Source organism: Tenrec ecaudatus, chromosome 15 (assembly GCF_050624435.1).
Source record: "Tenrec ecaudatus isolate mTenEca1 chromosome 15, mTenEca1.hap1, whole genome shotgun sequence".
Classification (NCBI taxonomy): Eukaryota; Metazoa; Chordata; class Mammalia; order Afrosoricida; family Tenrecidae; genus Tenrec; species Tenrec ecaudatus.
The window spans coordinates 50,190,755-50,216,787 of record NC_134544.1 but is presented as its reverse complement, the minus strand read 5'-3'; the positions used below and the strand labels follow the sequence as shown (position 1 = coordinate 50,216,787).

Here is a 26,033-nt window from a genome sequence, read left to right as displayed (position 1 = left end):
TCTAGTCAACTGGTACAACATAAGCTCCAAACTCACTGCCATGGTGTTCATGCCGACTCGTAGCAACCCGAAAGACAGCGTAGGGCTGGCCCTACGAGTTTATGAGACTGTAACTCTTTATGGGAATGGAAAGCCCCGTCTTTCTCCTGCAGAGGGGTTGGTGGTTTTGAACTGCTGACCTTGCAGTTAGTAGCCTAATGTGTAAACATTACGCAACCAGGACCCCCTAAAAGGGGAACCTAATTTGCGGTGTAAACTCTGACCTAAAACATAACAACAATAATGTAGCTTCAGCAACCAGTAAGTTAAAAAATTAAAAACATTCTTATCAGAAACAGTATCTTGGTTCACACTTAATTGTGTATTTCCTTCCCACTGAGCTGAGGGGTGAATGTAATTACTCGCTTATGTAATTACAATCACATAACAAAGCGACAACTCAGAATAGACACCTCATCAGAGATCAGGTGTCATTGTGACGCTGCCGTAAATTCAGGCTCGAAATCGTCCTCTTGGTTTGGTCTTGGACATTCAGATAAATAAAAACTTTTGTTTAGAAAGAAAAAATATAATGATCTTTAGATTATATACGGAGAGAGCAAACTACATACCAAAGTGTTTACTTTGTGATATTTTTCATAACAATGCGATGAACTGAAACATTGCGTATTGCTTGTTTACTTGTTTGTAGTCTGTTCTGCCCACCACGTCAACTTCTAGGGGATAGAGTCTTGGGTGCACGGAGAGCCAGAAAGCTCCTTAGAAACTAGGAAGGCGAGACTAGGTCTCACGTACTTTAGACAGGTTGTCAGGAGAGACCAGTCCCTGGAGAAGGACGTCTTGCCTGTAAAGCAGCAGGGCAGTGAAAAGGAGGACACGATGGACTGACGCAGCGACTGCATGGGCGCACACAAGAACAAATGTGAGGATGGCGCAGGCGGTGTTGCGTGCATTACGCTGTGAATGGGGCCCCTAGGTGTCGGAACTGACTTGATGGCACCTGGCAACAGTAACACGGTGAGCACCCAGTAAGTTTATCAACGGAACTCAAGAATGTGCCAGGGGAAACCACAAGCACGGTATGGCTAGCTTATCTTTAAATTACCGTATATACTCGAGCATAAGCTGACCCGAATATTAGCAGAGGCACCAGCTGCTGTCTGAGGAGCGCCAACTCACGGTGACCCCTAGTGAGTGAGGGCAGAACTGCACTTCATTTACATTTTCCGCCAGTCAGTCACCAAGCAGCACCTCTGAGCTTGACCCCCAGATTTCAGGGACCAGCCAAGTTCTTCATGATCCGCCTTCTTAGCAACCCCCATATTACTCTGAAGGGTTGGCTTTTCCACACTGAAGTGAAAAAAAAAACAACAAAACCAAAACCATTTCATGGCTTTTAAAAAATTATTTGTCTTTTGAAGCCTGTTTCATTTACTCTTTGCCTATATCACTGACAAGCAAGTTTGGAAAAGCAATATTGTGAGATGAAAAGAATAGAAAGGAAAGGGGAAAATTTCCCCCAATTGCCCTGGAGAAACTTTCCATTTTTATTTGCCAGATGTTTTTCCTCCTTTTAATTCCTCCATAAACTAATTTTCTTTTTCTTTTTTTTTTAAAGAGCAACCGATCTTACCAATCAAAACTGTTCTCCGTGACCTTGAGCATTTAATGCCATGTTCACAATGGCGTGGAAGGGAGGGCTCCCCCTTGCCATGTGCGCTGTGGCTGGACCCAAGGAGGGTGTCTGCAGTAGGTGTTGCTGCCAGGTGGCCACAGCTGATTTCAACTCACTGCAGCCCCCCTGGCACAGAAGAACACCCCCCCCCCCTTGGGCCTGCGGGGCTGCAGGCCATCAGGGAGCAGATCACCAAGCCTTTGTCCAGTGGTGGCATGATTACGCACTGGACTGCTACCTGTGGAAACACCAGCAGTTCACACCTACCACCTGCTCTGCCTCACATGAGTTGGCATCCACTCCATGGCAGGGACTGGACCACCGACTTGTGTCAGTTAGCCATCAAGGACTTGGGATCCTACGGCTGATTTTGACTTATCTAAACTGACGAACCCACTCCCAACACCAAAGAACAATATCCCAAGTAACCCGTTTTGTGACTTTTAAACACCGACTTTTACAAAACGATCTAAAAGCAGTTCATAATAAAAAGCATTCAGTTCCATACCATTCAGTAATTTCCAAAGATAGCTTTTGCGTTCATTTGGGGGGATTTTCTGTTGTGATCCTGAGTGGTGGATCTGAGCGGTGACTCTACTGGACCCGTATCGTATCTAAGGACTGTAGAGTTCAACTGGAACTGTGAAGTCATAAAAGACTCCCCACTCCCCCTGAGTCCCCCGCCACAATCCCAGATTGCAGCAAGCTCTCTTCCCTGGGCGAGCGCACCACAAGGGTGTGGAGCTCCCAGCTACAGAACACGATGGTCCTGAGGGTGCCCGCAGCTGTACTCCTCTGCCTTCCCACCGACGACCGTGCCACGGCTAGCACTCAGAGCGTGAAGCGCTCCAGGAAGCCAGGTCCTGCCTGGCAAGTCACACATGCTTGGCATCTCCGTCCTGAAGCTCCAAATAAATACACACCCCCTTTGGGTCGCCACGGTGTCAAGTGCAAGTCTGGGAGTGTAGTCTCTGGAGTGCTGCAATTACCTACATATGCCAGTGTGCTTAGGACCTCCACTGCCATTTAGGGGAGGCCTGTTTAGCATAATCCACGGATGTGGGAGTGAATTCTTGCACTAGGTTTACATTCTACAAGAGCTCTGTCAAGCAGTCGGATTGTAACGTGGGTGTTCGCCTTTCAACCCCCAGGTCACTGGCTGCAGTATCAGATGCCCCAACAGACCAGGTAAAGTCAGGTTCACTAATCTCTCATGAGAAATTTCATTCTTTCCCCCCACCACATCAGTCTGCTTCCAGGTGTGGCTAGCATATGTTTCTCTTCCAGAGGAGGATTACCCAATAAACACGGGAAGCATGGGCTTAATTGTGCTTGCTTATTTACTAATCTGTAGTGAACAATTTCATGACATCCAAGAGTCCACTTCTAGGTCTGGCTGGCCTCTGTCTCTCTCCACACCCCACAGAATCAAAGTCTCTTCAAGCCTACAATCCCTGGCGGGGGAAATATATCCAGTAAGCAAGGTAAGCATAGGCTTACTAGTCCATAGTGAGTAAGTTCATGTTTTGTACCACACGTGAAAAGTACCAGATGTGGTGCAACCCATGTGAAACTGTTCACGAATGATTAGTAAGTAAGCACAAGTAAACCTGTGTTTACCTTACTTGGAACCCACCCGACTCACTGACATTCGGCTCTTTTAGCTGAAACCCCTGCCTTACTACCACCAGACAGATTCCGTTAATCAGGAGCCTCGCCTCGTTCTGCTCCTGCGCATCTGCAGTAGAAAACAAACCCACTGCCATCGAGCGGATGCGGACTCAGAGAGACCCTGTGTAGCAGTCCAGAGACTGTAAATCTGTACTGGAACAGATAACCTCATCTTTCTCTTGGGGAGTAGCTAGTGGGTTTGAACCGCTGACCTTGTGGTTAGCAGCCCAATGCCTAATTCACAGCACCACCAACCTCCACATCTTTATATAGCTGCTATTAATGCTTTCCAGTCTGCTTTTGGGAACTAGAGGGAGTAATAAAGGGTGAACTAGCCCTAGGTCTGGACGCAGACTTGTTTACTTTTTAAAGCATCATTAGAATGTTTGGATGTTATCACGCCACATACACACGTGTTGCTAAAGTGGTATTTTTGAGCGTCAGTGGTAGGTTTTCTCAGGTGAAATAATTTAGTACCACTCAATCATTTATGAGGAAAAGTATGTAGATATACCCAGGTATTTGTCATCAATGGCACTAATCAATGGGGTTTGAACTACTGTGTGCACTCAAGTATAAGCCGCCCCAAATATCAGCCAAGCACCTAATTTTACCACAAACGCTGCATTCAAATGTGCCGACAAACGGCCTACACATGAACATAGAGGGCAGCTCGAGCCAGGCCTGTCGTTAAACTTGGCAGGGCCTGGGGCAAGCGGACAAGTGGAGGTTTACCTACCATGTGTCTGGATATTTACAAGTTATAAATCAAATTAACACACCGTCCAATAAAATACGTCCTATTTTCTTTGCAGACACACTTGTCATCTTTCTTTGACGGCGATGTGTTTTCTTGATCAGAACCAGAGGTGGCTCTGATTTCTGAAAGGGCAAAGTGCTAATCAGGGGCCCAGCGGAGATCAGAATTTGTCTCAGGAGCACCCACGAAGAGCCCTTGCACGCTGCACAGAAGAGATGGGCAACGGCAGAGTCCATCGCTGCAGCGGCAACCTCCCGTTAATTTGTTAATGTGAAGAGCGCAGTCCCCTAAGGGTCACTTGTCGAGGGAAGAGCCTGCAGGATGAGTGTCCCGCCTGGCTGGGAGAGAGAAAGGTCACGCAGCTCCGAGCCACAACGCCGGGCTCGCTGCCTGCTCACAGCGATCCCATGCACGGGACCACGGAACGCTGCCCACGTGCCGGGTCCCACCCCTGTTCACACTCCTGGGAGTCAGAGGGGTTTCGCCGGCTGATTGACGGAAGCGGATCACGAGGGCTGACTTCCCAGTTTCTCTGAGTTTGGAAGCTCTGCTGAGCCTCCGCTGACAGATGCTAGGGGATCACACCACGGGAGGCGAGAATCCCAAAGGCTCGGACTTGGCGAATTATTCCGTGATGGCTAACCACGGCAGGGAGGGGGAGGCACACACACCCCCCCACCACCCCCTGAGGAGGGGGGCGGCAATAAAGAAAGGAAGATCACAAGATGTTTTCATCTGGTGAAATGGCCGTTACAATAAAGCATAAAATACGCACTGAAGCAAAGCAGAAGCCTAGGTTGGCTTGCAGCCACCACACGGCTTGGGGATGGTCCAATCCAGGTGGTCCAAACCAGGAGCTCGTAGGAGAAGCCCAGTGCCCCAGATCTGATTGGTGCAGGGCGGGACCCAGCCAGGTCTTTTTTTTTTTTAATTTCTTAAAAATCACTTTATTGGGGGAATCTTACGGCACTTATAACAATCCACATATCACTTGTATCAAATATATTTGTACATATGTTGCCACCATAATTTTCTAAACATTTACTTTCTATTTGAGCCTTTGGTATCAGCTCTTCCTTTTTCCTGTCCTCTCCCCCCTCCCCCACTCATGACTTCCTTGATAAATTATGACTGTTTTCATATCTTACACCAACTGCTGTCTCCCTTTACTCACATTTCTGTTGTTCGTCCCATCCCCCACCAGGGTGGGGGATACACGGTGATCATTGCGATCCGTTCCCCTTCCGCCCCTCCTTCCCCCACCTTCTCTTTACCTTCCTGCTAGCGCTACTCAGCATGGGCTTTCAAAAATGTCTCCAGGTGCTTCGAGCACCTTCCAGGAGGATGCCCTAACCTGGTTAGCTGCTCTTTACTTGGGAGAGACAGAATGTAAAACTGGAGTGCTGAGTCTTTGAGGTGCCCACAGCAGGAGCCTGTGGGCTCTGAAGGCCACGTGTTACACACAGTGTGGCGGTGCTCTCAGTTGTCATCAAGTCAGTCCCAACTCATGGCGACCCCAAGTGTGCATGGGGTGTGCAAGGCTGTGTGCTTTCAGAAGCAGACTGCCAGGCCTGCCCATTGAGGTGTCTCTGAGTGGACCAGAACCGACAACCTTTCGACAGTCCAGCGGTTCACTGTTTGTGCCACCCAGGGATTCCAAGGACTGCAGTTATTTGCGATTCTGTGACAAACGGCAACACCATTTCCTAGTTTGCCCCAAATGAATGCTATGTGAGAGATTTCCTGAGAAATGGCAAGCAGTGCCTTCCACTGGTGAGGGAAACCTGCCTAACTTCTTCCTGGTATCTATGACTAATTAAGATTTGTACATGAGTCCCATGAGAGCGACGGATGCTTTGAGGTGAGCCCTCAATGACTTAAACGGAGCAAAACGAGATTGAGGACGAAAGCGCCACTCAGTGGTCAATTCAACAGCTAGACCAGTGCCATCCGAGAAGTGCCACCACTTGAGCTGTGAGCAACAGAGACGGAAGTCCCGAAGCCTTGCCATATGCTTACAATGACCTCCAGATCACCGTGATCTTGGAATTCCACAGCAGGTCTTGGCAGAAGCATCACATGCAGGGAAGGCAAATCCATATCCAGAGTAGGCGTCTTTTCCAGTAAGAACAAAATGCTGTCCCCTCTATGATGGAAGTGGTCCTATGTAATCAACCTCCCATCAAGTTGCTGGTTGATCTCCCCAAGGAATGGTTCCATGTCTTGGACTTAATCTTGGGTTCTGTTGCTGGCAAATGGGACACTCAGCAGTGGCAGTGGCCAAGTCAGCCTTGGTGAGTGGAAGTCCATGTTGCTGTGCCCAAGCATAACCTCCATCCCTGCCACCATGTCCACTTTGTTCATGTGCCCATTGGGTGATAACAGGAGTGGCAGAGGAAAGAGGAGGACCAGTCTCCACAGTGCGTGTCATCTTATCCACTTGATTATTGAAGTCCTCCTCTTCAGAGGTAATCCTTTGGTGAGTGTTCACATGAGATACAATTTACTTTCTTGGCCCGTTCAGAGAGGTCTATCCACATACCTCTTCCCCACACCTCCTTGTCACCAATTTTCCAATCATGGTCCTTCCAATTCCCTGACCATCCAGCCAAGCCATTAGCTACAGCCCATGAATCGATATATAGTCTCGCATCTGGCCATTTTTCCTTATATGCAAACTGAATGGCCAGGTGCACTGCTCGAGGTTCTGCCCATGGGAAGATTTCCCTTCATCACTGTCCTTTAGGGAGATCCCAGAAAGGGGCTGTAGTGCTGCTGCTGTCCACTTACGAGTGGCACCTGCATAGCGTGCAGAACCATCCGTAAACCAAGCATGACTTTTTTGGTGTTCAGTTAAAATATGGTAAGGAACTCCCCAGGAGGCCATAGGTGCAGACTGAGAGAAAGGAGGCAATGTGACAGGAGTGGAGACTGTGGGCATTTGGGCCACTTCTTCAAGCAGCTTACTTGTTCCTTCAGGTCCTGCTTTGGCCCGATCTCGTATATCCCACTTCCATTTAACAATGGAGTGTTGCTGCGCACATCCAACTTTATGATTACGTGGGTCAGACAATAGCCAGTTCATGATAGGTAATTCAGGCCTCATGGTGACTTGGTGGCCCATGGTGAGGCGTTCAGTCTCCACCAAGGCCCAGTAACAGGCCAATAGCTATTTTTCAAAGGGGGAGTAGTTGTTTGCAGAGGATGGCAAGACTTTACTCCAAAATCCCAATGGTCTACGCTGTGATTCACCAATAGGGGTCTGCCAAAGACTCCACACTGTATCTTTATCTACAACTGACACCTCTAGCACCATTGGGTCAGCTGGATCATATGGTTCCAGTGGCAAAGCAGCTTGCACGGCAGCCTGCACTTGTTGAAGAGCCTTTTCTTGTTCTGGGCCCCACTCAAAAATGGAGGCTTTTCGTGTCACTTGATAAATAGGTCGAAGTAGAACACCCAAGTGAGGAATATGTTGCCTCCAAAATCTGAAGAGGCCCACTAGGCGTTGTGCCTCTTTTTTAGTCATTGGGGGTGCCAAGTGCAATAGCTTATCCTTCACTTTAGTAGGAATATCTCGACATTCCCCACACCACTGGACCCCTAGAAATTTTACTGATGTGGAGGGTACCTGAATCTTTGTTGGGTTAATTTCCCAACCCCTTGTATGCAGATATTATACCAATGAATCTAGAGTCTTTGATACATCCTCCTTAGTGGGTCCAATCAGCATAATGTCATCAATACAATAGACCAGTGTGACATTTTGTGGAATAGAAAGGTGGTCAAGGTCCCTTCGGACTAAATTGTGGCACAGGGCAGAAGAGTTGATGTACCCCTGGGGGAGAGTTGTGAAAGTATATTGTTGCCCCTGCTAGGTGAAGGCAAACTGCTTCTGGTGGTCTTTTGAGACTGGTATGGAGAAGAAGGCATTAGCCAGATCAATAGCTGCATACCATGTACCAGGAGAAGTATTAATTTGCTCAAGCAATGTAATCACATCTGGGACAGCAGTTGCAATTGGAGTCACCACCTGGTTAAGTTTACGATAATCCACTGTCATTCTTCAGGATCCATCTCTCTTCTTTACAGGCCAAATAGGTGAGTTAAATGGGGATGTAGTAGGAATCACCACCCCTGCATCTTTCAAGTCTTTGATGGTGGCACTGATCTGTGCAATCCCTCCAGGAATGCAGTACTGCTTTTGGTTTACTATTTTCCTTGGTAATGGCAATTCTAATGGTGTCCACTTGGCCTTTCCTGCCATGATAGTCCTTATTCCACATTTTAGGGATCCGATATGGGGGTTCTGCCAGTTACTAAGTATGTCTATTCCAATGATGCATTCTGGAACCAGGGAAATAACCACAGGATGGGTCCGGGGGCCCACTGGACCCACAGTGAGGCATACTTGAGCTAAAACTCCATTGATAACTTGACCTCCATAAGCCCCCACTCTGATTGGTGGGCCTTCAAAACATTTTGGGTCTCCTGGAATTAGTATCAGTTCTGAGCCGGTGTCTAGTAATCCCCGAAAAGTTTGATTATTTCCTTTCCTCCAATGAACAGTCACTCTTGTGAAAGGCTGCAGGTCCCTTTGCGGAAGGCTAGAAGAAAGACTAACAGTATAAACCTTCAGTGATATAGCAGGGTCCTCCTTACAAGGGACCCGGCCTCCCCTTCCTTCAAGGGCTTGTGGGTCTGTAAACTGGCTCAGGTCTGGGAGTTGAATGAGCGATCGTGACTGTCTATTCTGCTGTTCACCTGATCTACCATTCTTTCGCCTGTACAGATCACATAAATATTTAGTAGGCTTCCCATCTATTTCATTCCTAGGGACTCTGCGGCTAAGTAGCCAATGTCATAATTCCACACGAGACAGGTTGCTTTGATTATTATTGAAAACTTGTTGTCTATTACAACCACGCCCACCTTGTCTCTGTTGATTCAGTGCTGACACCTGCCCTCTACCATCACGGGGACCAATCAGCCCCATTGTGGGCAAATGTCTGAGTTTGCTTAGGGCAGTGCCCACTGTTAATCCTGGTGCACATAAAATAGCAATTACAGGAGTCTTAGATGCTGGGGCCCACTTCACAAACTTGTTCCTTATGGTTGTGGTAAAGGGTATGGCCTCAGGACACCCCCTTTTGGGGTCTCTGGGAATATCTTGATAGATACATTCTAACATACCAATTTCTCTAAGCTTTTGGATGCCTTCCTCTACAGTGTACCAAGGTAGATCAGGTACTTCAAGTTGGTCTAATCTAGGCCATCTGGCTGTCCATGCTTCATTGAACTAACCAAATAAAGACTTAGATCCTTTTTTAGCCTGTCTCGCAGAGACATTGAAAGAAGAGTCTGTGCTTAGGGGTCCCATATCCAGAAACTCAGACCAGTCTAATATTACATTTCCTGCACCAGTATCTCACACCCTTAGTAACCATTCCCAGGGATATTCTCCAGGCTTTTGCTTGTATGTATTTGAGAACTCGAGCAGGTCTTTATGTGTGTAGCGTGCTTCTTCTTGGATAATCCTCTCACCCTCACCTTTAGGAGGTTTCTGAGACTTAATTTTAGTGACAGGTCTAGCGGAAATAATGGGTGGTGAGGGTGTTTTCTGGGTGCTCTCAGCAATATCTTGCGAGGCATCTTCCTCAGGTAATGCTACTGATGCAGCCCCACCTGGCATATCAACTTGAATAGTTTGGCTAATCTGCTCAGGTGTTTCTAAGGGCTCAATATCCTCTTCTTCTGGATCATCAGCCCATATGTTCCCATCCCATGTTTCAGGGTTCCAACTTTTCCCAATCAATGCCCTTACTTTGGTTTCAGACACTACTCTAGATCTGCGATTCAGCTGCCGTTGTAAATCAGCCACTAGTATAATGAGACTCTGGACCTGGTTCTCAGCAATGTCAGCTCTTTTACTAGAGGAGAGAAAGCTCTCCTTTGTAGCACAGATGGAAGTTTTCAAATCTGTTAGTCTGCACCTGAGGCATGCTTTTGAGGCTCTGAGATCATCCCTCTCTTTAATTATACTTTCCATTGTACGAAGGACCAGCCAACCAGCTTCCCTATACTTGTCATTATCACAAAACTCCTGGAAAATATCAAACATACGATCACCTAGAGCATCTCCTTTATCCAGCACATCATCCATCGGAGATGCTACTTCAGGTATTATCTTTTCTGTTTCACACCATGGATTAGTAAGGGTAGCAGACGTATCCACGTCAAGACTAAATAGGTTGGAAAGCCAATTTAAGAAATCCATATTTATGGTTTATTTCTCTGGAAGCACTCCTGGTACCAAAATGTGTTGGACAGGGTTCTCTAGAGAGACAAACCAGATTGCTGGTAATTATATATAAATATATTTATAAAGATAGATATATAATATAAGAAATGAACCGTTAAATTATGTACAGATAGATAATACAAGAAATTAACAGTTAAATTATAAAGCAGTGAGACACTAGCAGTCCTTTAAGGCTTGAGAGCTGCCAGTTGCCAGTCCCCTTCTGTAGAGAGAGCTGGGCTATATATATACCCAGGCAGCAAACAGCAAGGCAAGTCACCAACTGTCACCAACTGTCGGTCCCCAGCTCCAGAGATGAACATGTCTAGCCTGTGGACTGTCCACAGGATTGGAATGTTTGTCTCTGGAGCTGGAGACCGACGGTTGGTGACCTGCCTTGCTGTTTGCTGCCTGGGTATATATAGCCCAGCTCTCTCTACAGAAAGGGACTGGCAACTGGCGGCTCTCAAGCCTTAAAGGACTGCTAGTGTCTCACCGCTTTATAATTTAACTGTTAATTTCTTGTATTATCTATCTGTATATAATTTAACGGTTCATTTCTTGTATTATATATCTATCTTTATAAATATATTTACATAGAATTACCAGCAATCTGGTTTGTCTCTCTAGAGAACCCTGTCCAACACAGATACCTTTGCCTATTTCAAAGGAGAGAAGAGAGATGCTCAGGAATTGGACCTATCCACGACCAAACAGTAACACAGGGGCAGCATTTAAACCCAGGATGAAAGAACTGAAAGGTTATTTTACTGTTACTTCCACGATACTCCAGGAATCCTGGTGGCAGACTGCGTTGTACGTGGAGCTGCTAACCACAAGGTCAAGAGCTCACATGCCCCAGCAGCTCCGTGGGAGAAAGTGGAAGTGGTCTGCTCCCGTAAAGATTTGCAGTCTCAGAAACCCAAAGGGAGCAAGTAGTTCTACTCTGTCCTATGTGGTCTCTTTGAATGGCAATTGACTCCATGGCAGGGAATTTGGTTGAATTTTGGTTTCCATGATACTCTGGCCACTTGGTGACAAGGAATCAAAGGAAAAATTGGGGAAAGGAAAAAGAACAGCTCTACTTCAGGTGGTGAAAAATAAATTCAATTTATGGTATACATACACAGTATCACATCGGGGGAGGGGTGGGCTTAATTAAATTGAGTTTTAAACATCTGTGTATCATCCAGGGCTGTCTGAAATAAATGCAAAATGAAATCCAGGCCTGATTTAAAATATTCTAGCTGCCGTATTTCACATATAAAAAGAAACAGGTGAAATGAATTTCAATATATTTTATTCCATCTAATACAGTATCATTCCAACATGAAATCAAGAGCAGAAAGCATTATTGAGATAGTTTCCCTATTTTTTTTCTCTCTCTGGGTCTTTAAAACCAAGTTGTTTATTTTACACTTAAAGGACATGTTTCAATTTGGAGACCAGCCACATTTCAAGTGCTCAATAGATGTATGTGGCTACTTCTGAGTGTGCCCAAAAAGCAAACCATAAGAAGCCACCAACCAACCAACCAACCAACCAACCTTCCAAACTCACTGTCATGTTGACCATTCTGAGGCCTGGCAACCCCTACACAGAGTTTCCGAAGCCGGAAATCCTCCGAGGAGCAGACGCTGAGCAGCTTGTAGGTTTGAACCACTGACCTGGCAGTGAGCAGTACAGTATTTACCCAAAAAGCACCACCAGGACTGCACCTTATGACAGTGCAGGTGTCGGCAATACTGAAACCCACGTAATCTGAGGGCCATCGCAGGATGTGGGCAGCAAGCAACCAAAAGTAGTCACATAGAAATATCCATGGATAGGGGGACCAAAGAGATTCTCCAAAGGAGATACGATTTGAGGTCTATCTACTACTACTGCACCGCAGTACCACAATGATGGAAGCGGCAAATTATTCTCAACACAGTAAGTAGAGCCTCCAGTCCGCCACCTTCTACCATTATCCACAGGTCAGGTGACACCAAAGAAGTCCACAGGACAGAAACTCCCGTGGGCCATTCATCAGGGGGCTGACTCCCATCCAGTTGCAATGAGACCAAAAGCAAACCTACTGTTAATGCCACACACAAGGGGGGCAATGATTGGCTTCGCCTTGATTAGAGACAGGGGAACTGAGCCTGTGCTAAGGGTGGGGGAGCCAACCACAAAAGGATGGGGATAACACTGCACAACCCCAAGAATGCCCTCAGTGTCGATGCGGAGCACATGCAAAAATGGTTGTACCGGCAAGTGTCTCATCACGTACACTTTACACCCCCCCACCCCCACCCCTATTATTTCAAACAAACAACAAACTGAAGCCACAGGCCACCAGCCAGGTGATCCCCGCTGCATGTGAGCAAATGCTTTCTGACTCTCATGCACGTCCTGTGACCTGTCCTCTTGCATTCAGAGACTGACCGTCTGAAAAGGCAGCAGCGATTTTCTGCCGTGAATGCTGGTATTTGCAGAGGGCCACAAGGCCTGGAACCAGGCATTTTCTCGCTGCTGCTGTCTGTGAGAACACTACTTATTCACCTAGCTGTCACTATCACAGGACTTTGCAGCATCTCTTACCAATGTACGCAGGGAAGGTGGGAACGCAGTAATAGGACGATTTCAATACAGATATTTGATTGATTAGAAACACTCCTTTACAGAACCCTTTCATTTTGATTTCATTTCCCAAATTAAACCAGGGAATCAAGAGGTAGACTATTTCATCTTTCTTCCCAACCCTCCCATCCTTTCGTCAACTGTAAATAAGTAGAATAAAAACACATTGAGAAGAGAAAAACATGAAACAGCCTTCCTCCGGTGATCAAGGTGACTGTGACCTCTACATCGGCGGTACCTGCTATGAGTTGCTGCTGTTAGACAGCTACCTGCTGTCACTCTGTGAGATGGTTAAAAACCACAATGACTGCTTTTCTGCCGCCTAAGCAGGGCCTCTTCCCTTCCCAAAGAGCAGAACCCAGCAGAAGAGTCAGTCCACGGGGGAGCTCACGCCTCCTCCCGGCCCAGCCGCCCAGCTGGCAGAGAGAAATGCCATTCCAGCCCCCAAATCTTGGGGCCCAGCCAAGAGGGTTGTCTCAGTGTGCAAAGTAAATTATTTCTTTGGAGCGCCTTTGGAAATGGGCGGGAAGGGGGGCGGGAGGGGATATCGCACCGGCATAAATTTATAGTGTCTCTTTGTAAACCCCCCTCCCTCTCCATACCGTTCCTGTACGACTACCCTTCCTCTTCATATGCTATTGATCGGGCTTGAGCTGCTTCTTAAGCTCCAGGCTCACCCTCCCGCCACTCCAGACCTCCTCCCACCGCACAATCTGTTTTTATTAACAGGTCTCTCTTGGTTTCCTGGACTTTTGCACATTGTTCTAAATATACTGCCCACTGATCAGAGTCTGTCTAACTGCTCCCTGTCCCGTTCACAAGTCAGTGGGCCAGCTGATATCCTCCCAAACTATCCACATCTCTAAGACAGACTTTTCAGGGATGAGGGCAGAAGAAAGGGGCTGCTGGAGAGGGGAGAGGATTCACCCCCTTTTGGGTAGAAGCAAAGATGTGAGACACAGAAAGAGAGCTCTGTGGTGTGGAATGATGACAGAGCCCCACCCGGTGTGGCATTTTTACACACACTTGCCTGAGCTGGGGCTCAGATCCTGGCTCACAGAGGATGACAGCCACATCCAAGCAGAGCCTCTGCGGTGCAGCAGCCCCATGCCGCGCTTCTAGGTCCCAACCCCAACCCTGGTCAAAGGAAGATCACCACACACATGCACGGCTGGGTGGGTGGGTCGGTTTCAGATTACCTTGATTCGGGGTATTTGGTGAGGGTAGCCAGGCTGCTGGTGTACATGTGGCCGCCCACGTCGATGTGGACGGGCGCATTGGACTTTGTGAGCTGGGCTGGCGTAGGAATGCCTTGGTTGTTCAGTGGAGATGCAGGGGATCTAGTGATCAGAGGTCTTGACATATTGGGCCGACTGTCCTACAGAGAGAGAAGCAAGTTTAGACATGGTTTCTGCTTTGGGGCGGGAGAGAGAAGGAGACATGTACAGTCTGAAGAACAAATTAAGATCCACAGGAAGGGGCTATCGTCCACATTCAATGCAATTCATGTAGTGAATAATACTCATTTGGTGATAAAATCAGGGAGGGAAGCACGCTCTTGCAATGGTGGCACAGTGAATAGCAGAAAAAGAGTTTATCATGAAGGGAAAACTTGACATGCTCAGAATCAAGGAGTTAAACTCATGTTCATTTCAGATCACCCTGAGAACTATAAGGGCTCATTATACTAATGAGCTCTGGCCCTTAACAATTGGTAAATGGCAATGTGGAGAAATGCTAATCATTCCGAATGAAAAGATAATCAACATTTGACGCAACACGTATCTAACTATGTTTGATTTATCCTTCTCTTGGAAAACTTCCCACTGGTATGCTAACCCCACTGGCATCAAGTTGATCCCCAGGGTTCCGGAAGCTGTAAATCTTTACAAGAACAGAAAGCCTCACCAGTCTCCCTTGGAGCAACTGGTGGATTTGAACTGCTCACCTTGTGGTTAGCAGCCCAATATGTAAACCACTACACCACTGGGGCTTCTTTCACTACCTTGTACATGGAATAAATAAGACCCTCAGGAGCCCTGGAGCCCTACTCCAGCAGAAAGGTGAGCTGCAGTCTGGCAAACTCCCAGGAGCAGTTCTGCTCTGTCCTGCAGGGTGGCCATGACTCAGAATCGGCTCCCTGGAAGTCAGTTTGGGTTGGTTAAGGCGCTTGTGCTCGCAAATGCTTGCTTGACATTCTGCTAAAATTCTTTGTTCCTACCATCAGGGAAATGAGGCACACCTCCCATACGTAGTGACCTTGCAGAGCAACCCTGGTGGTGTCGTGGATTATGTGTGGGGCTGATTACCACAGGTCAGCAGTTTGAAGCCACCAGCTGCTCTGCAGCAGAAAGATGAGGCGCTCTGCACCTGTAAAGAATTGCTGTCTCAGAAAGGCACAAGGGCAGTTAGTTCTACCGTATCCTGTAGCAGCGGTTCTCAACCTGGGGGTCGAACGACGCTTTCACAAGGGTCGTCCGATTCATAAAAGTAACAAAATGACAGTTATGAAGTAGCAACAAAATTAATTCTATGGTTGGGGGGGGGGGTCACCACAACATGAGGAACTGTATGAAAGGGTCGTGACATGAGGAAGGTTGAGAACTGCTGTCCAAGAGGCTTGCTGTGAGTTGGACTGGACTGGGTACCATTGAGTTTCGTTGCATTGGTTACAGATGATCATAAGCTTATTAGTCCACAGACTTTTAAGATGATCTTCCCACGCTTGGTCTACTAAGTCCCTGGTTGTCTTCCAAGGTAGAACCTTGGACTTGGGATCCCTCGAGCTGCTAGTATATGCTTGTGAACCACCAGCAAGCTGTTCTGCGCATGTGACTTCTTGGAGAAACCCAGTTCCCCTGTGGAACGGAGGCAGGCAGATGCTGACCCAGGCTGTGCGGCCATGGAACAGAGGTGCAGTGTAAGGCAGCAGAGCAGAGGGGGACCCGCACTGTGGCGGCCAGTGCCCATTTCAGAAAGGGGAATTCTTCAGAAAATAAAGTATGATATCCTTTCCATGGACACAGTATAAATAGTTCAAACACTAAACATAGTCGATTGCTTGCAAATTAGTGTCCAGACCACAGACAAGCCAGGCCAAGTCTCTGGCACTCAATGAAGGGGGTCACATTGTTTAGAGGCTTATGGCTGGTGCTGTGAGACAGAGATGCAAGTGTAGTCTCTGTGTTGGACGGGGTTCTCTAGAGACAAGACCAGATTGCTAGTAATTATATAGAGATATATTTATAAAGGTAGATCTATAATACAAGAAATGAACCGTTAAATTATATACAGATAGATAATACAAGAAATTAACAGTTAAATTATAAAGCAGTGAGACACTAGCAGTCCTTTCAGGCTTAAGAGCCGCCAGTTGTCAGTCCCCTCTGTACAGAGAGCTGGGCTATATATACCCAGGTGGCAAACAGCAAGGCAGGTTACCAACTGTCACCAACTGTCATCAACTGTCAGTCCCCAGCTCCAGAGACGAACATTCCAATCATGTGGGATTAAAGGGACCTCAACTTACAGCGACACAGTCCACAGGCTAGGCATCCCACAGGTAGTGTACCCCTTTAAACTGAGGCACAGAACAAGCAAGGCGAGGCTCACCGAGCCATTTATCCCTCCGCCCTTCAATTAATCCTACTCGTGTTTATCGGCCAGGCTGGCACAATAAACTATCGCAGTCTCTCGACTTGATAATTTAGACAGATTGCTTTCAGACATGCAAACAATGTGTGGTGAAGTCAGCAATAAGGCACAACAAAGCGACTTGGAAAACTGCCTTTGAAGGAGAACACAAAATGTGTGTGTGTGGGGGAGGGGGAGTGTCATCGAGCTTTTGTGCACAAAACTCAGCACGATAAAATATAAATTTGCAAAACATCCTAGATTTTATGATCTGGAACAGCTTTAGGAATTACCTGGGGCACAACTCTTAGACTACTTAGCATTAACCACATGTCCAGGCGTGATGGTGCACACTCGGCTTTCTGGAACTCAACATCACTCGGGTCGGGTGGGGACTGGGCCTCTGCACAAAATGTTTACCATCTGCATGGTGCTTTTCCACATGCAGAATCGCCCAGCACTCTGAAAAATCAGAGTTCACGGTTCACTGCTGCCAGTGGGTGGCGAGTTCACGGGAGTTCTCGGTACTCATTCTTTATACTGCTCTGTACATATTTGACAATGCAAAACAGACGCAAGAACACCCAAAAAGGTGGTTTGTAACACAAAGGGAAGGTGTTAAAGAGATACTGGGTAGGAAAAAAGGTTGAAATGCAAAGAATGTAGTTGGTAGGAAATCTAAAATTGTTATGGTTTAGAACCATTGAACTTTTGGAAATCTGGGTGACAGAAAACATTCTTCTCATCCCCGCCCTAAAATAATCTCTCTTTTTACGTGATATATATTACCTGAATTCCTTTTAGATAATGATTTCTGAGACACACACACACACACACACACACACACACACACACTACACCCTCTCCCTGCTACCCTTCAGCCCATTACAGCGCTGCAGAGTCTGTAATCGTTTTTCAATTGGACACATTCCATATCCTGCCTGAGGGTGCGCAGGCAAAAATGAAGAGATTTGCAGGGTTAATATTGTCATCAGACTGTGACCTCATTCGCCACACAGCCCTAACACTGTGGGGTCTATGCAGGAGGAGAGAGAGAAACAGGGAGCATAACTGATCGGCTGAAGGATTCCAGATTTCTTGGGAGGAGATACCATTTACATTGCAAATTACAAATGCATGGATACTGCTAAATTTAAAATTCAACCAGGTTTCTTCAGCCCCCCAACCCCCGGGGGGTTTGGGGGAGCAGGAGGCAGGGTTAACTCTTAGGGCTAAGGAAGTCATTTCCAGCTGGCTGAGGCTTGAGCACGCTGCAAAGATTGGAATATTGGGACTGGTCTTTGGTGAACCCTCCGACTGACTTCTCCTTCTTGGCTCCGCACCCATCCCAGAAATGTTCCTTGTTCTGTGGGACCATTGCTAAGGCATGTTGAGATTAGCTCATTGATAATAAAGCAATTTACCCCATGTTTTCTGTATGTATCAGTGCAGGCTGAAAGACGTTTCAATTGGACACGTTTTAAGAGGCTGAGGGATACCGAAGGGCTCAGAAGTTATTACACTTGTAATGGACATTAGCCAGGACCCTTAAAACTGATACCATCTATTTCAGAGGCTTCTTCTAGGGCAGTGGTTCTCAACCTTCCCAATGCTGCTGCGACCCTTTCATATAGTTCCTCATGTTGTGGTGACCCCCCCAAACCATAAAATTATTTTCGTTGTGACTTCATAACTGTAATTTTGGTATTGTTATGAATGGGGCAACCCCTGTGAAAGGGTCATTCGATCCCCAAAGGGGTCGTGCCCCCCAGGTTGAGAACCGCTGTGCTAGAGCTATGCTGTAGTTAAAACCCTTCTACCCTTGCTCGTGACAGAGGACACGCACGCTCTAATTTCTCTGGACATGGAGCTCTGGCGTGGAATGCGGGCACTGAAGCAGCCTTCTAGCCACCGGCTGAAGGATGAAGCCCATGCCCGCGTCCAGACGGGCTGGGCTGAGAGCTGGCAGGACCATGGGTCCTCACTGGCCCTGCTGAGACACCGGGCTCACTGCCTTGGAACCTGCGGTAGGGCACTCCAGTTCCTGGAGAAAGCGGGGTTTTGTCCTAGAAGCTGGTTTTGGGGTGGGGCTTTTGACACCTGCCACCCAAACCTCTCCTGGCAGAGCACCCATCCTGTTCACACGGACGCCACTTGGGGAGGTCATTTGGCTGGGGGAGACTTTCGGGGCAGCAGAACTTTCCGCCTTCTTATTGTCATGCGTCAACTCCAAGTCCCCCACAGCCTTCCTGTCTTCTACTCACCCACTGTCATAGCTCAGCTTACCTAGATGCCTTTCTGACAGAGTTTTGAAGAAACGGAAACCAGGAAATTCAACCAGAAGGTGTAAAGGACTCAGTTGTGTGATCACCTCGGCTGAAGAAACGGCCCGAGCACTAAGGCAGACCTCCCGGTTGAGTTGGCCAGGACGTTCCTCGTCTGTGTGCAGATAGCAGTATCTTATCTGTGCACGTGGCCGAGGTACGTTCAAAAGTATTGTCTCCAGGGCTCTAGTCCACACACACGCGGGTCTACGCCAAACAAAGTGTTTACACCTGTCTCTGTGACAGGTGGGTGGCCGTAGCCAAGTTCTCTCCGTCACATGCTTGTCTGAGTCTCATCAGGGTGCCTAAAAAGAAAAAATCCCACCACAGCAGTGATAAAAAAAACACAGGATGATCATGGACCCCGATAGTGTGTGGGTGCAATGCTGAACAGAGCTCAAATTCTGACCGAGTCCAGACTTCCTGGGCCAGTGGAGTACTGGAGAACTCCCTGAGGCCATCGTTCCGAGAGACTCTTTAAAGCCTGAACCCAGACAGAGACGGTCATGAAATCCACGGTAAGACCCACGGGTCCAGTGGTCTGCTAATCCAACACCTGTGTGTGACCCCAAGCCAACGACAGCTCCAAAGGACAGACGAGACAGTAAGGGGGTGGGGAAGAGTACCTGACATCGAACACCCAGAACGGGATTAAAGAGAAGGCAGACACACCATGCAAAATGTAACTCATGTCACCGAACCTGATTTGCTTTCTTAAGCTGGTAGTCTGAGCACCACAGACTTCAATAATTTAAGGAAAAAGGAACTTTCAGCAACAATGGAAACGGTTTTTATCCTCCCGCTTCAACCTGGTCGCCACTGGCCCCAGGTGGTTTATCTGGGCATCTGAAATGTGGCCAGCGCAACCAAGCCACTGGACTTTTAGCTTAATTTTAATTAAGAGAGCTGCATGTCGTTCGTGGCTGCCGCACCGGGCAGCATGGTCATCTCTGCTTTAACTGTTACCAATAGGACCACACCCCAACCATGACGCCTTCTAATTCATCAGTCGTGGTGCAGTGGGGAATCAGGGGTGGTTTCGAATGGAGTAACAACGGCGTATGACCCTGTGACACGCGCCCTCCCTCCCTCTCCGTTTGACAGTCTCTCTCTTTTACTGACTCCGAAAAGGAAAGAGCTGACAGTGAGGTCAGGATCGGCGAGCTCCTGTACACACAGCATGCACACACACACACACGCCTCAGACATAGCACCACGCGGAAGCCGCCAGCTGTAGCAGTGGACATGAGGTCACAGGTGCAGGCTGTTGAAACGGGAGCGCTCTTGCTGCCCACATAGTCCGCACACCACACAGAAAACAAACAAACAAACACGAAAGCACACACTAGGTGGTTCCATTCACGGGAAGCTCAAAACCAAACCGAAACCAGCTCCCCGCCATCGAGCTGGTTCCGCTGGGCCGAAGGCAGAGGAACTGCACCCCTGTGGGATTCCGAGTCTGCCACTCTTGATGGGAGTCCCAAACCTTTCCCCCTCGGACAGGCTGGTGGCTTTGAACTGCTGACCATGTGGTTAGCAGCTCAACTCATAACCACTACACCAAAGTTCTCCCAGCACAGGAAGCCAGGGACAGGTAAAGCCCGGGTGTATTGGAGGAGCCTTCTGGCACATTCGAAAAGCCCAAAGTCTTGATCTGCGTGGACCACCAGTTTACACCCACATACTCAACCAGCTAGGTGACAGTTAGTCGCTTTGTGGAAAATCCTGTTGACAAAAAGACAATCATAAAAATAGTCTGAAATTAATTATTTTATAAAAATTTCCCTTCTGGGGGAACCGATCACAAGGATCTACATATAACCTCCTCCCTGGGGGATGGGCAACAGAAAAGTGGGTGAAGGGAGACGCTGGCCAGTGTAAGATAAGATAAAATAATAATTTATAAATTATCAAGGGTTCATGGGGGGGGGAGGACCGAGTAGGGAGGGGAAGGGAAAAAGGAAAATGAGGAGCTGATTCCAGGAACCCAAGCGGAAAGCCAGTTTTGAGAATGATGAGGGCAACAAATGTATAAGTGTGCTTTACACAACTGATGTATGTGTGGATAGGGATAAGAGTTGTATGAGCCCCAATAATGATTTATTAAAAAAAATTTTCCCTTCAGAAAAATTTCCTGTTCAAGTACACAAATTCTGTAAAATACTACTTACAAAAAAAGCAGCAGCTGCAGCTAGAAAGATGTTTATCATTTCCGTTCCTGGATTTCGCAAATCTGACAAATGCTCTGACGTGAAGCAGCCCTCTGAAATTTTATTTCAAATTCCTCCTTCCCTCTTTCTCAAGCACGCTGATCAGTTTATCTCTAAAACGGCCCTTTCCTGGCTGCCTGCACGTTGCTGCTTCCTGGTAGCTTAATCACCCATCTCACCTTGCAGCCGGGCAGCAATGATTTTTTGGTAGGAGAATCCTTCAAGGGATTTGACTTCAGGCATGTTTCAGAGGGAGCTAATGAAAAATTTACCTCCTAAATCTAATCTAGCTATATGCTGTTCAAACAGGAGCCCCGGGGACATTGCCTTGAACAAATGGGATGAAGTTTAAGTGGAAAGTTTTAATGACTTTATTTGTTAAGAATGTCTGCCCCCGCCTTGCCTCACGGTTCACTACAAAGCTGGGCTATTACCTCTCTGCCTCACTGGGGAAGAGCAGGCTTCTTGGAGACCTCCAGCCAGGCAGGTCAATATAAGACTCTTACCTGTGCTATTGGAAACCTTTATGAGCACTGGAGAGTGGGCAAGGAGCTGAGCACCCAGCACAACTCTTCTGCAAGTTTCAACCTGGTGTTAAAGAAATATATGAGGGAGGGATTCAACAGGTTTGTGGGGGAAATGGACTAAAAAAGCAATGGAATTTCTCTACAAGCTTCCTGGAACCCCCTTTAGGAGTCCTGATGGTGGAGGGTTTGCACATTGGGCTGCGATTCACACGATCGGCAGTTCGAAACCACCAGTGGCTCCGAGGGAGAAAGACTGGGCTTTAAAAATTTTTTTAAATCATTTTATTGGGGGTTCATACAACGCTTATCACAATCCATCCATCCATTGTCTCAAGCACATTTGTGCATATGTTGCCATCATTGTTTTCAAAGCATTTTCTTTCTGCTTGAGCCCTTGCTATCAGCTCATTTCCCCCCTCCCTCCCTCATGAACACCTGATAATTTTACCCCCGTTAACAGTCACAGACTCGGAAACCCACACGGGGTCATCACTATGAGTCAGCATTGACTCAATGGCAGGGAGGTGTTTGGGCATGTATTTTACACACACACACACACACCATTTCAATGACATAGAATGCCTTGAGGAAGAGGTGTGATTCACGCATTTTCTGCCCATGTGACACTTTATGGCACACGAGTAGCAAAATATCTTAGGCACGAACCCTGCTTCCCGGGTGGAAAAATCTGTGGCTGCCTTGGGAGTATTATGTTAAGGCTGACCCATCCTAATGACATATCAGCCATTCTTTTAAATAGAAATATGCCACCTTACTGACCATAATTATTTAGTCACATAACAGGACTCTTGACAACGCTGTCAGCCTATTTTGAAAGAGGCCCTACTGGCTTCTTCATGCAAATATTTATTGGTACCTTTCCTATGTCAATCTGAGATCGCTGTTGAATGTAACCAAAAACAGAGACACTCTGGAGAGAAAAAGCATCATTTAGGATTTCACAGGAGTTTAAAAAAAAATCAACAAACCAGCAGCTTCAAAATCAAGAGGTACTGTATGCATAATTTATGTACAAGGCAGTTTCTGTCAATCTTAACCATCTGGAAGACAGAAGTGAATTATGTTGCCTTTTGTGTACCCAAATCTGAAGTCATATTTCCATCCACTTTACTCATGGACCCATGTTTCTGCCATAGCACCTTCCTGACTCATAGCGACCCTTGAGACCAGAGAAGAAAGACTCCACAGGGTTTATGGAAGCAGCCGGCCATCTTTCTCCTGTAGAGCGGCTGGCAGGCTTGAACCTCCAACTTTTGGGTTATCAGCCCGATGTTTAACCCATTATAACCACTAGGGCTTCATGAGAGAAGGACCAAGCTTTCCACTCCTGTAGACTGCTAGTCTTGGAAACCCGCAGGGGCAGTTCTCCCCTCTCCTACAGGTTGTTAGGAGTCAGAATCAACGTGGTGGAAATTAGCTAGCACAGCATAGCATGGTTATTGGTTTTCTAGTCCGTGGCAGAACAGTTAATTATCCAAAATTAGCCCAGAGTAATTTTGATGAGAAAGCATATAATTTATTAAAGAAAGGTTTACACTCAAGAAATAGAAAGAAAGAAAAGCAATGTTCCTAGTACAACCCATTTTTAAAACTTCAGTTAGCTGGAAAACTCCGGTACACAGAACACTGAAAGGGCTAAGGAGAAAGAACACTGGTTTGGGGGTCAGACGACTATTTGAGCTCAGCCTCGACCTTCACCCAGTCTTTGAGATATGACAAAACTGATCTGATTCCACTTTGCTCATCTCTAAAAGGCGCCCCGTCTACATACCTGTAGAGAGGGAGAGATGGTGCACGCGGAAGACCTGTGCTACTACAGGCAACCCCAAAGGAACCTGCTTGGACCACGTGAGGACACCAGCCCCACGGCAGTCTACCATCATACCCCTGTAATATCGGGTGCACGAGGGGCGTTGACGTCGCAGCAGTGGGTCTATGGTTTACGTACAGGCTTGGGCTGGTTCTTTACAAAGTTGCTTTTCTTTACTACACATGAGTCAGTCAAAAGCTAAACTTTTGTATCCGAAGAAAGTCATGCTCCTTGGGGACAAATTGGCAGGGGCATTCAAGGACAGAAATGAACAAAGCAATCCTGTACCGCCGCTATACTTAGCTGATAGCCACTGGTGGGCGCTGGGAGACTTTGCAGACTTTTTAAAAATTCACAGATACATATATTTAAACAACCACAACAAGAGAGAGAGACTACCCCCTGCCCTCGAGGAGCTGATGGCGACCCGACAGACACAGATCTGCTCTACAGAGTTCCTGAGAGTGCACATCTCTACGAGAGCAGGCCACCTCATCTTTCCACAGGAGAGTGGCAAGTGGGTTTGAACCACCAACCTTTCAGTCAGTAGCCCCACTGGACCGCCAGGGCTTTTCAGTGAGATTCGTGAACCTTGTTTTATTCTTTCACTTTTCATTGTGAAATCCCCTCAGCAGAACAGCGCGTCCCCGTTCCTCCGTTTCCGGTTTCCAGTCTGCCTCCTTTCCTAGCCCTTCTGGACTCTGCCATTGGGGAAGTGCTGCCCGATGATCAATGGGTGCTTATTTTAAGGTGTGTGTACCTCCCAAGTGTAATAGTTCCCCAGATGGATCTATGGATTAGCTGAAAATTGATCTATGGGGTGGGGGGCAGGTTCAGTTCCACACGTGAAGTGTGACTAAGGGCCAGTCTTGGGGGTTCATCAGTCTCTATTCAACCAGTAAACCTAGTCGCTTGTGATTTTGAGTTTAGTTCCACATTTTCCTTCCACTCTGTCCAGAACCTACTAACGTGATCCGTTTCACAGCTGCGGGTACCATTTACTTCCAGCCTCAGTGTGGTGAGGGATGATGTCTGCAGGACTAATTGTTTCCATGTGTCTTTTGAGCTCTATCACTGTTCTTTGTCTCAGACAGGGAAAGACCGATATTTAATGGCGCTAGGTATTAAGGGGCTTCCAAGGGAAGCCATATGTAAATAACCTGCGGTGGCTACCTGGTTAAGCACTGAACCCAATCATAAGGTCAGTGGTTCGAACCCAGCAGTCACTCTGCAAACTTTAAAAGATTTAAACGTTTGGAAATTCAACGGGGGCAAGTCTTCTCTGTCCCATAAGATCACTCGGGACTAGAATCTATTAGCTGGCAGCTGGATTTTCTTTCGGTATCGGAGGCTGAACAATACATACAGAGATGACAGGTTGGATATTGAAAAGCCCACAGCTTGAAAAGAATGGAATTTAAAAATTTTTAATTGAAAAGGCACATTTATTGAAAGGCAAGTTAATTGAGTGTTGAAAAGGTACGCCTTCATTGCACTTTTCTTAAATCTTTTAATACTTAAAGCTTTCTTCTTCAAATTATGCAGTAAACATTTCAGAACTGATTTTAGCAAACAGGAGTCGATGGCTAATTCAGGTGAAATGTTTCGGAGGTAAGGGTGACTCCAAGCTTCTTTCTGGGAAATTTTTATATTTTATTTTAAGAGTTTCTGTGGACAGGTAAAGTTGTGCCATCTTATAATAAGACTAGAGCATTTTAATTTCAATGAAGGAGTTTGAACTCTGACAGACCCATTTTGGGTTGTACCAAACTTCCTCCCAGTCATTCAATTATGACTTATAGCAACCCTATAGGACAGAGTAGAACTTCTGAGTTTCTGAGGCTGTCAATCTTTATAGGAGCGGAAAGATTCATCTTGCTCTTTCAGAGCAGCAGATGGGCACAAACTGCTGATCTTGTGGTTAGCAGTCCAACACATAATCAACTCTGTCATTGAGGCTCCTATTTCTGACCCTGTCTTGGATAGGGCTCTCTAGAGGGACAAACCAGATTGCTAGTAATTATATATAAATATATTTCTAAAGATAGATATATAATACAAGAAATGAACTGTTAAATTATATACAGATAGATAATACAAGAAATTAACAGTTAAATTATAAAGCAGTGAGACACTAGCAGTCCTTTAAGGCTTGAGAGCCGTCAGTTGTCAGTCCCCTTCTGTAGAGAGAGCTGGGCTATATATACCCAGGCAGCAAACAGCAAGGCAGGTCACCAAATGTTGGTCCCCAGCTCCAGAGACGAACAGTCCAATAGTGTGGGATTAAAGGGACCTCAACTTACAGCGACACAGTCCACAGGCTAGGCATCCCACAGGTAGTGTACCCCTTTAAATTGAGGCACAGAACAAGCAAGGCGAGGCTCACCGAGCCATTTATCCCTCTGCCCTTCAATTAATCCTACTTGTGTTTATCGGCCAGGCTGGCACAATAAACTATCGCAGACCCCTTTGTAAGATA

General features: G+C 46.9%; 1 protein-coding gene across 2 annotated transcripts in view; it reads right to left on the bottom strand.

The window, feature by feature from the left end:
* KCTD1 (potassium channel tetramerization domain containing 1) overlaps positions 1-26,033 on the bottom strand; it is a 132,297-nt gene that overhangs the window by 64,076 nt on the left and 42,188 nt on the right. For both annotated transcript variants that reach the window (XM_075533102.1, XM_075533101.1), the window contains exon 2: positions 14,229-14,407. In XM_075533102.1, the coding sequence (XP_075389217.1) occupies positions 14,229-14,392 (164 nt within the window). In that variant the 5' untranslated portion in view covers positions 14,393-14,407. The remainder of the gene's footprint in view (positions 1-14,228; positions 14,408-26,033) is intronic.